At 36.0% G+C, this 12,171-nt stretch overlaps 1 protein-coding gene across 39 annotated transcripts in view; it reads left to right on the top strand.

The window, feature by feature from the left end:
- PAM (peptidylglycine alpha-amidating monooxygenase) overlaps nt 1-12,171 on the top strand; it is a 260,955-nt gene that overhangs the window by 140,304 nt on the left and 108,480 nt on the right. For all 39 annotated transcript variants that reach the window (XM_074328672.1, XM_074328669.1, XM_074328654.1 and 36 more), the window contains one exon: nt 4,698-4,755. In XM_074328672.1, the coding sequence (XP_074184773.1) occupies nt 4,698-4,755 (58 nt within the window). The remainder of the gene's footprint in view (nt 1-4,697; nt 4,756-12,171) is intronic.

Here is a 12,171-nt window from a genome sequence, read left to right as displayed (position 1 = left end):
TGTCTGCATGAGAACTTGGTTTAAAATGGGTAATAATAGACTATAATAGGAATTCTTTAGTTGCAGGCACTTTTTTTTTTTCATGTCTAGAGCACTGTCTTCTTTTGTCAGAAAAATATGCTTTTCTTGGATAGTTCCCAACAGCAGCAGTGAAAAAGCATCAGCAATATCATATCCCTCTTGATTCAGATTTGGCTGATGTGCCATAACAGATAGCACTGGGAGACATGGCTATGTAGATTCACATTCTATGTCTCCCTTTTTGTGACTCTGAGCATTATGTTAGCAGTTTGAATCTGCAGTATTTTATAGACAGTCCCCTGGCACCAAGCTCAGATACAATGTTCTTCCCACAGAGAAAAAAAAGAGGGTTCATGGTGATGATCGATGGAAAATTGTGAAAGGTTGTACTGGTAGTTTGAGTTGAATTATAGAAGCATCCTTTCTAGGACAGTGCGTTCAAATGAAGGAACTACTATAACGGGCAGTAAGGTGCTGTTTTTGTGTCTTCAGAGTGTGTTAGAGAGAAACATTGATCTGAGTTATGTTTGTTTTCAAACAGCTTTACTTTGCAGGTTCAAAATGGTGACAAAATTAAGTGGCTGTGGTTCCGGTTTGTTGTAGTTTGCCCACAAGCTTTCATGAAATGTTTCAGGTGCTACTGGAAGTTTAGGGGACTTGGACTAAAACTTCTTGTTAAATTTTATACGTGTCTTTGATTCCTTTGTATCTCCCATGAATCCAGTAAACAACTAAAATTGAATCTAAGAACTGACATTTCCTTTTCAAATATTAAAGGCATTGGAAAAATAACCTTCTAATAGCTATCTTTCCATAGCGGAAAGAGAAATGCTTTAGTGAAGTGGGTTCAAATTCCATTTCATCTGTTTCCAGAATTTATTTTTTTTTAATCACAAGCAAGTTATTTGCTCTCTTGGACTTCCGTTTTTCCATCTTTCAAAGAGTGTCTATAATACCTACCCAGAGGCATTATCATGAGAAAACTATGATGGAAAGCTTCTGGAATGAAATGGGAGGCACAATAAATGTTCTCCCTTTTACAGGTTGTCATATGCTAAATAGTGATCATAAGTTTAAATCTTTTGAACTTTTTTTTGTATTGTTGAATGACAGAAGTTGTGGGGTCATATGAGTATCTACCTAATCTCAAGGTATTGTTGAATAGTGTTCTCGGTGTTCATCTTGCAAAAAAGAAAAACACAGCTAGTTATTTACTTGTATTAGTGATGTAATTATTTTATTACTTTGAGAAATGTATCATTCTAGTTTTCTTAATATTGTTGCTTCAGGAGGCTTTTTTTTTTAAAGTGTTTCTCAATCCCAGGGTTGGTGGTAGTTAACTACGTGATTACATGTTCTTATAGTCTTGAATTCTTAAACTGACTACTGCTTGCAGCATGGAATTTAATTTTAAAGTATCCATTTGTGGTGGCGTGCTATAGAAATTAATCTGTATTGATGAAACAGTATGTTGTAATCACCTAAATGATCTTTCCCTGCACTATAATGAGCTTATAATAGTTCAGTAAAGACCATTGTCCAATCCATTCTTCAACAAGTTACACATCTTGTTGAAAATAAGTTGTTCATTTACTTATAAAGAACCTTAAATTTTATTTGAAATGCAAGATTTAGTTTCATAGTTAGAAAAACAGAGGTATAAAGATTGAAAGACTCTCCAGAATCACAATGTAACTATTAAAACTTGAAACTAATATAATATTGAATGTCAAGTCTAATCAAATTTTTTTTTAAAAAAATGAAAAAAACCTTAATGGCACATAAGTGGCAAAAAAAAGATATATAATTATCTCTAATGTTGAAAGCATAAACTTGAAGACTTTTATTTCTGACCTTGACCCTACCTACCTAGGTGGCCTTAGGTAGGTCAAAAACCTTTGTGTGAATTAGTTTCCATTTCTGCAAAAAAAGATGAAGTGTCCCTTAGGCCTACTCATAACATAACTGGGAGAAGAAAATGAATAACACAAAAAGAGTGCTTACTCATATTCAGCCAGCCTAAGGGAGACAGAACTTGGCCCTGGTCTTAAAGATTTGGCTTCTCCCAGTGAACCATGTAAATGATCCTGAAGAGCATATCTTCTTTACATAGATTTTGAGCTCTCAACTTCATTCTAGAAACCAAACTATGATACCAGAATACTACAGACCAAAATCAGTAATACCTTTTACAGTTGCAGAAGAAAGAATAAATTACCTTTAGCCATTTTCTGTTCTGTTGAACTGTGGTCTTCAGAGCTTTCACCTAAAGGCTGATTATTGATTTGATGCGCATTGTATTTTTTTAATGTGCACGATTTTTAGAAAAGAAATTACCTTCTTTTCTTCTAACAGAATTATTCTTTATCTTGAAAAATGGGTCATAAGTAAAATCCTAAGTCATAGCGTGATGGTGCATGGTAGACTATTGATGAGATATCTAATATAGACTTGGTTCTCCCAGAATAATTTTGCAGAATACTTATTGGTTGTTCTACAGAGGATCTCCTTCATCTTTTCTTCCTCTTGTTTTCCTCTTCAAATTGGCTTTAATATAACAGGAAACAAACCACTGAAATCTAAACATTCTCATTATTAGAGAAGTTATAAACCAAGAAGTATAAATTGTTAGAAGAAAGACATTCCCAAGTTATTCTGTCATTTTAAATTGCTCAGTTGATGATAAGAGCAAGAATTATAATATGTTTCTGATCAATTCTCAATATAAATTGTAGTTTCCTTTATTTTGTATATGTAACCATTATTGTGCTTAGTTTTCTCTTTTATCAAAAGAACCAACATGCTGAATTTTAGATATCTATTTATGCCTATACCTCATCTATTGCAAAAAAACAACTTGGGCTGACTTATAATAAAGTAAGTTAAAATAAAACAAAAAGCTGTTAGTCCACATGTAAAATAACTTCTGTTTGCTTTGCATTTCATTGCAACCTTTGGATTCTTTCTGGTTATAAATATATGCTTAGGTACTTTAAATTTACTTTTTTTAATATCTGCTTTTAAGTCATTATTGTTCACGTTGCTTTGAATGATCTGTAATGCATTAGTCAGAATGCTGATGTTTAGATCCCAGCTCCTGCACTTGTTAGCATCAAAAATAAACCAGGGGGACACTAGTTAAAGTGCTAAGGACAGCTTTCTTCAGTAATAACTTTTGCAAAAGGGAAGGGGGTCCAGTGTGAACTGAACTCAATTTTGCCAAAACATAAGACAGGAGGCCTTTTAAGGGCTGAGGGTGTTGAGAAAAAGGCACTGAGGGGTGTTGGGGGGTTGGTCCATGTGACTAGCCCATCTGGGCTTGTAGATTGGCACATATCCAGAGGAAAAACAAACTTCTCTTATCTTTATGACAGGAAGCAGTGATGTAAGTTAAAGCAGGGCATCCATTGGCTGAGAATCAGAGCAGAATTACTTCCTTGAATATAAGAAGACAGTCCTGGGCGGTAGAAGACTTAGATTTCAAAGACCCATAGAAAAGATTTATAATTGGAAACTTTCTTAAGTAACTGCACTAACAAAGGGTTCAATAACTGCCTATTGCCGGGTTTTGGCTAGAAACAAACAGTAAAGTTACTTAACCTTGGTTTGCTTCAGTTTCCTCATCTGTAAAATGGGGGTAGTATTTCCTATATCATAGGAATGTGTTTTGACGATTGAAAGAGTTAACATGTGTAAAGTGCTTAGCACAGTGCTGGCACGTAATTTTCCAAATTATATTATACTTGTTTAATGTGTATTTGAACCCCCTTGTGTCTCAACACAGAAACAAAAAAATGAGGTTCAAATTCCACAATTTTTTGGCACTGACCAGTAGGTGTGCAGAAACCTAAATTATCTTTATCCGTGTTTGTGTAGTCTCTTGATTTAGGACTGTGCAGTAATATCCACGTACGAATCATTAAATGAGTTCAGTCTCTATTTATTTTCTGCATATTATCAACCATAGCACATACTTCACTGAATGTGGATTTCTGTTAAGGAAGTGGAATGCGTAGATCAACAGAAGCTCATTTTCCTTAAATTACAACTTTTATGTAATTCTTGATGTTAATATATTTGATAGCGAAAAGTGGCTATTTAGATAGGAGACCAGTAACTGCAAAAGCAAGAATAATTTAAATTAATGTTGATTTCTTCAATATACTACACAAAAATGTTAAAGTCAGGAAGAACAACTAAATATCCTACACATTATGTTTTAAGACCAACTTATATTTGTTGTACTTCTCTAAGTAACATTTTGGGCTGTTGTAAAGCAATTCAGGAAATTAAATCCTTAATTATGCAAATAGACAAATGGTCAAAACCAATGTCTACCATTTTAAAATCAAACGCATTAAATTGATTTACTCTTTATATAAGCATCTAAAATGTTGCCTTTTAACTGTGACATACTAGAAGTATCACTCATGATAATTGGTTTTATAAATGGCATTTGAAATCATTTATGAAAAAGTCTTAGCGAAACTTTTAGAGTGCCTAAGTTCTAGACTTTAGCCCTTGCATGAACCTGGCACCCAGCATGTGTCAGGCAACTTCATCTGATTGGACCAGTTGTTCTTCTTCCGTCATCTAGCCCATTCTTTCACTAGTTATTATTTCTACTTTACTAACAACAGTTTAATTTGAATTTTATACCTTTCTTTCTTTAACAGTCTGATACGTACTTCTGCATGTCCATGCGTTTGCCAACAGATGAGGAAGCCTTCGTGAGTAAGTATTAATTGGATGGTGGGGGTGGTAGTTGGCAGTTGAAGGGAGAGCAGCTATATGAAATCAGTGAAAGGTTCTCTTTGATGGCTATGAGCATATTAATCTTTTACTGTCAGCTTCTAAAATGCATTTATCATGTCTAATGCAGAAACAAACTAGAAAGAGCCACTGAGAGACAAGATTACAAACTGTACCTGGAGAGATTCATGAGTAATAGTAGTTAAGGAGTTGCATGCAGATGCTGATACCTGCCAATACTATGTAGTCCCATTTGTATAGTATTGGCTTTCTGTCTGTGGCTAGATGCTTAATTCCGCTCCACTCAACCGACTGTTTATTTACTTGCTGGTTCATGCTATAAATCGAATGCACTTAGAATCAACTTTGGGGAATGTAATATTTTACCTGTCAGACAGGTAGATGGATAGAGAGGAAGGGAGGGAAGAAGGGAGAAAGGGAGGGAGGGAAAGAGGGAAAGAGAGAAGGAAGAAGGGAGGGAAGAATGAAGAGAAGGAGGAAGGGGAGACTGAGAGAAAGAAGAGGAAAAGGGATGGAGGTAAGATAGAAGGAACGTCAGTCCTGTTGCTTATATTATTGAATAAGAGGACACTTAAATGACAGGCCCTTCCCTAACTGAATCTTTGAATCAGATAAGAAAAGTGACAAAGCACCATCTGTTTTCGTCTAGGTTGTTTTCATTTAAACCTCCCTTATGACAGACTTTTAACTGTTTAGGGAAGAGGTGTGAGTGGCAAATTATTCATGGATTTGTTTTTTCCCCTGCTTCACTTTTCTGGTTTGAAATGTTGATTTTGATTTTGGAGAGAAAGTGATGGTAATGAGAGTTGTACTTTGGTCCCTTGAAACTAATCTTCAAGTGGGCTGTCAGAAACAGCTATTATGTGGATTGTACAATGTGTACAGTAGCCTTGGGGCCATCTGAGGATGAATTTTCATGAGGCGCTCCCCAAAGAATATTCATTATAAACCTGTAAAGCCAGAGCAATGTGCATTTACTTTTTTTTCACACACGTTGGTGGTAATCACAGAAAATACACTTATAACAACTCTCTAAACAAAATATTCTCCATAGTCAATTCCTAAAAATGAAAGTCAGACCCTGGGAAGTTGAGCATTGTCTGATTGCTGTGTAATAATTGAACATTACCAAGAAAAAGGTTAGGAGGATGGTGCTCCCAGATCTTGAACTTTAACTTGAAAGACAGAAAAATAATTTAACTTTCTAATTGTAGTATTTTGAGTAACACCAAATGTGATTTAGAATATAAATTCATCATTAAAATGTCAACAGTAAAGATCTCCGTAATTTCATATCCACATGTTTGGCAGCCTAGGAGACACTATCTACCCAAAAAAGGAATTCTACATGAAGGTTTTTCTTTACCAATTTTATGTTTTCTTTGTCCAAGTTCAGAGACAGTCATGATTCCACCTATTTCACACTTGCTTTAAAGAGAAGGCCAGTCTACAAATCTGTATTAATATGGTGGTCATGTTTCACAGCAGTATTACAGATTTCACATTAGTAGGTTACTGGTTTGTTTCTGGAAGTTGGTGGTAGTGTATGATTTCAGAGCTGGTGACGATAAAGACTATAAATATATATCCTGGAATGTGTTACTGCTTTCCTAATATAAATGTGTTTACTTTCACATAATTTAAAATTGAAACGTACAAGTGAATCTATTCAGTCAAGAAAAATATTCACAGGAGACACATAAAGGGCTATATTAGAACCAGGGTACTAAACATTTCTGCATTTTCTTAGGCAAGTCTCTTCTAAGATTAAACTGTTCCCAGTTCTAAGGTCCTTAAAGGATCATATAAGGTTAATAACTAATTTCAGTATTCTCTTTATTGCTGGGAGGATTGCATGAATACTAAAGATTTTCTCACCTATTCAAAACAGGCTTGTTTCATCCTCAGTGTGAGTTATTTAATGTTCTTACCTCCAAGCAATCTGTGGTTACCATTATTTGCATAACCCAACAACCACAGAAATTTAGGTGTAGGCAAATTAGAACTAGAAAATTGAAAACCGAAGAGAAGTACCAAAATCATTTATATGAAGGATTAAATAAGGGAAATTTTGTATATATTATCTCATTAATTATTAGGACAACCCTGAAGGTAGTCCTATTTTATAGTTAGTGAAACAGGGACAGGAACATCAGTGTCTTTGATTTAGGACAATAATTTGTATGGAATCCATGTTCATATATCATCCCACCACCAGCCAGTTTACCAAGGGCCTGCCAGATACTAAACTACTGAAAGCTAAGCATATTTAAGCTATTTTACCAAAGAGGAAACAGAGCATCAGAGAGGTTAAGGAACATGCCCAAGCTTTTTGCTAGCTATGTGGTACCTACGTGTTTTACTTGTATATCGTTTAAATCATAACAGATTTGAGTGTAGGGATAGTGGTACAGGGGAGAAATGAAAGAAGCGATCAAGTGGATAGATGGAGCTGAAATACAGCAATAGCACATCTCTGTCTTCCTCACATCAAATACAATTATTCTTTCATTCCTTTACCTTCACTCCCTACTGGGAACACTCTGGTCAATTTTGCCAAAAAGCAATACACCTCAAACTATCTTACAAAATAAAACCCACTACGCATGAAAATTTAAAGATTTGCAGAAGGAAAAGGACTTGGATATATAGGTTGTATGTTGGGAGGTTGATCATACATAGCTTTTCCGGACTCCCACAGTGAAAGGTTTGTGAGTAGTAACCAAGGCTTTTCCATGAATGAAGCTTTAGCCTTTCTGTGGGTTGTCCCAGATTCTAGGTCTCAGGATGCCTTATCGATTAGACATGGTTGGAAATGAAGAGTTGTAAAGACCAATAATACTTTTTTTCTTCAAATTAAAGTTTATTGTGGTGACAATTGTTTATTCTTTTCTTAAGGCACTTTTATCATTTTATACATTCTGCTTTTATTATCTGTACCTTTAAAATTTTTGGATGCCAGCAGGATATGTGCCACAGGATATGGTAGGGACTCAGTAATTGCTAGCTTAATACATGAATTAGCCCCCCAAAAAAGTGTTTTGTCTGTTTGGCCATTTTCTAAAGCAACATATGAAACAGTAGCCAATTTACTTTTTTTGCCTTAAATGATACTCTTGTTGGAATATAAGGGAATAAGTGTGTGTTTTTTTAGGAAAAGCCACTTGTTTATAAATTCAACAAAGTTTTAAAATTCTGCTGTGTGTCAGTTATTGGGCTAGGCAATGGGGGTGTGAAGTATGTACAAATTCAAGGAAATCACAACCTGGCAAAATTCGAGAAGAAAAGAATACAAATGTCAGAACTATGAAAAGGACTTTCTCTAAGTCAGATGGGAAAAAACAAGAACCATATGATTTCACTCGTTTGTGGGATATGAAACAGAAAGCAACAAATGAAAAAACAAAACACAAGACTCATAGGCACGGACAACAGTGTGGTAGATACCAAAGGGGAAGGAGGGTGAAGGGAGGTAAAAGGGGGTCAAATATACGGTGATGGAAGATAGATGACTTTGGGTGGTTAACACACAATGCAATATACAGATGATATATACTAGGATTATACTTGAAACTTACATAATCTTATTAACCAATGTCACCCCAATAAATTTTTAAAAATTTTAAATGCACATGAAAAAAGAAAAGGATTTTATCCTTTTGCTTCTCAAATTTCTGGAAAAAAAAATCAAAGAAGGAGCAGAATAATTTGGATTGCTTATTAGGATTAAAACAAGCTCCTTGATGGTTTTAAAAGCCAAAATTGCGTTTGAATAATTCATAATTTTGGCTTTATGCTTGTGTGACTAATTAGGTAATGCAGATAAACATACTTCTTAATTTTGAGAAGACACCACAATTGTCAGGGAATTTATATGTGCATATGCCTGGCATATTTACATATGAGCATACGCAACACGTTTGATCTGTTTATTTGTCTGCAGTGGATTGTTAAATGTGAATTAAAGTAGGAGGTTGGGGAAATACTATTATGGAGATAAGTATAATTTTCATATTTTGAACAAAATCACAGCTTTCCCTAGAGCACTGCTTTTGTTTATTGTTTTAATAAGAAATCACAGAATTGGAATGGGTGAAAGTATGATAAAATCTGCATTTGACCATTGAACTGTGATGCTGTCTGAGAGGTGTTTTACAGACACTCAGAGGAATTGGCTCTGACAGGAGCCCATTCAGCCAAGAAATTTGACTGTCATCTTCCTCCACTTGCTTTCCCTCACATGGATGACCAGTAAATAAATGTGTCTTTCCCTTAGTGAGTGATGGCAGGTCCCTATCTATCAAATTGCACTATACAAATGAGATAGAAGCCATCGAATATAAAAATAGACAAAATTAATCTAATGATTCATTGCTTTTTGTTTTCTTGGATGTGGAATACTTTCCACTGCAGAATTGTGCAGTGAGACTTGAATATTTCGAATGTGACCTTTCTTAAACAAAACTCACATTAAGACAATGTTGGCATACTTCAAAAACTGCAGGAAACCCTAATCTTGATTATGTTTATGGGTTACTACAGAGTGTGACTATAAAGATCAAGGTCTGGCTGGGTTACATGGCTCATATATCTACATTTTATGGCTTTACAGCAGTAAATAGAAATGTGTGTGTGTGTGTGTGTGTGTGTGTGTGTGTGTGTGCGCGCACATATGTGTAAGTCCCCATCCCCATGCAATCACTCTGTTACCTTTCTGCTTCCAATTAGTTGACTGCCTATCCTTTCCCTTCTGTCTCACCTAGGATTTTCTCCAACATGAATAGTGTAGTCTCTGCCTCCCACATGACCTTTGGGTACCTTCCAGCAGGCCCGCTAGGACGTTGTCCTGGTTTCTTAGTGAAAGCTACTTGGAGAGACCTGAGACAACACCAATAAAATAAACTATACTGGAAGTCTTGGATGAGTGGATGGAACCTAATTTGCTTGGCCATAATCATGAAGGAGAAGCAGCTGCTATGTACGCTGTCTCAGAGTATTTCTTGCATGTCCTCTATGTGTTGGTCACCCAAATACCCATGTTTCCAACATGACCCCCAACAAACCTTAGGGTTTTCTCAGGTAATAAAAAAGGGAGGAGACGAGTAGGAACCATTTTATTATACTTTATAAAGCTGAGACTTAGGGATGTCTTTAATTAGATACATTTAGCGATTATAAAAAAAGTAACTGATGGATGTTAACTAGACTTATTGTAGTGATCATTTTACAATATATATGAATATTGAATCATTATGTTGTACACCTGAAACTACTATAATGTTATATGTCAATTATATATGTCAATTATATCTCCATAAATAAGTATGTATACAAAAAGTAACTGACCTGTTGGCATAGTTTTAATGTAGCAGTGTCAAAATGCCACCATTACCCCATCCCTGAATAAAATGGCCAATTCAGAAAGCCCAGATCTGAATCAGAATTGATGTGTAAATGTCCTTCAGTGGTGAGGGGTTCATGGCATTTGGGCAGTCATTCTGAAGTAGCCATTTCAATTATTTGAGTAGGGACGACTTCGGTGGCCAAGTCTGTGAAGATAAGTATGAATTTTTCTAGTCAGAGAAAATTTCATAAGAGAGAGGCAAGATTTGGTCAGAATCTGGAAAGATGGTCTATTATGGTCTGCAGAGAGGAGGGGAATATTCCAGTGTACATCAGTATGAACAATGAAGGAGAACACAGTGCAAGCGAGAGTCTCACTGCTTGCTGGCTGCATGGCCGTGGACAAGTTACTCGGCCTCTCTTTCCTGAGGCTCATCTGTGTGATGGAAAAAGGACCAGGCTCACAGGGACGTGGTGAGAAGAGAATAATCCTGGCACAGGATAAGCCCTCATAAATGTTAGTGGTTCTGGCTATTGCGTGAGGAGGGCTGCCTAGTCAGAGTGCAGAGTGGAAGCTGGGGTTTGTCACGATGGAGATGCGGTAGGCTAGGAGACTGGTGCAATATTATGCAGGACCTGAAAAGGCAAGAAGGAAGATATGGATCCGTTCTGGAGGAAACCAACAAGGGACTATTACAGGAGTGGCATTACAAAATACATGGCCCTACAAAACTTATGCTGTTTTATCTTGCAAAGCCTGGCTGGCAGAGTGTATTTATAGATTATTTAGTTGGTTCTGGCATATACCAAAAAGCTCAGTTTTAAAAGGTATATATCATCTAGTTTAATTCTTTTTTGTGCTGAAATTCCTTTATTTAGAGGTTATGATTATTTCATTTTTAATTTGTGTTCAATTTATAGGCTTGCTCAGGTGTCTTATTTCTTGGTTAATGTGGCAACGGCAGCTGCGAGACCTTGTAAACCACTATAAGGATCCTTTTTGGATTGTACATCATTGTCTGTGCTAGTGAGAGTTAACGGCAATTTCTCTATTGAACGCCTGATTAAAAATGTTCAAGCAGGAGGTCTTTATTTTAGTGTAGAATTGCTTTATGGTTGTGCGGGAACCTGGCAGAAGATGACATAATATGCTGTTGCTGTGGGTGTTTAAAACATGCTGCCAAATGGACTATACGGCTGTGAGCTTTACATTTTTCTGAACCTTTTGGCTCAACTACAAGATTATGAACATTAAGGTTGATCATATCCTACACTTAAATTATAATTTAGAGCACTATCTTTAGTTCCTATGAATGGTTTTTGAAGTATAATCCTTATGTTCCGGAAATAAGGAAATGTTTATGGGGGTGATATCAAGGTTTGGGGCCCTGTATGTTTTTTTTAATTATGACAACTCTTGTACATTATTGTTTCTTGAACCTAATACCTCTTTATTCTCTCAATGTTTAACATGGCCTGAAAGCTCTAGCAATATTAGAATACTGACTCTGTCACAGACATGAACATAATCACCAGCGGCTGCACATACACCTGCTTCAGACCTCAGCCCTAATACAATTTTAGGTGATGTAGCTAAAACTGCATGAGGTAATGCAGAGGTCTAGTGATCTCTTTTAATAAGACAATGCTAAAGGCTCAACTAATTTTTACCTTCAGAAAACTCCTTTTATACACTTATTCGAAAAGAAACCTTGTTTTTACTATTGGCCTTGTACCTTTAAAAGAGCCATGTGGTGCAAGTTAACTAAGATGGGGTTACTGAACTCTAAGTATGCTCATATCACACAATACATTCAGCCACTAAAAATGATGACTGTAGTCAGAGTCATCTGTGACTAACCAAGGCAACTTTTTAAAGATACACTTGCTTTGAATGACCTCTGGAGATTTAAATGAGATGTTGATAAGGGAAGAGGCAGGACTGGTCCAGGACCTTGGTTACCCGTATTTTGACCAAGTACCATAGGCAATATTAATAATGCACAGAATCAAGTGAAACGTACAATTGACAAA

The sequence above is a fragment of the Rhinolophus sinicus genome, linkage group LG03 (genome assembly GCF_036562045.2).
Source record: "Rhinolophus sinicus isolate RSC01 linkage group LG03, ASM3656204v1, whole genome shotgun sequence".
Taxonomy (NCBI): Eukaryota; Metazoa; Chordata; class Mammalia; order Chiroptera; family Rhinolophidae; genus Rhinolophus; species Rhinolophus sinicus.
This window is presented reverse-complemented; position numbering and strand designations above follow the sequence as displayed.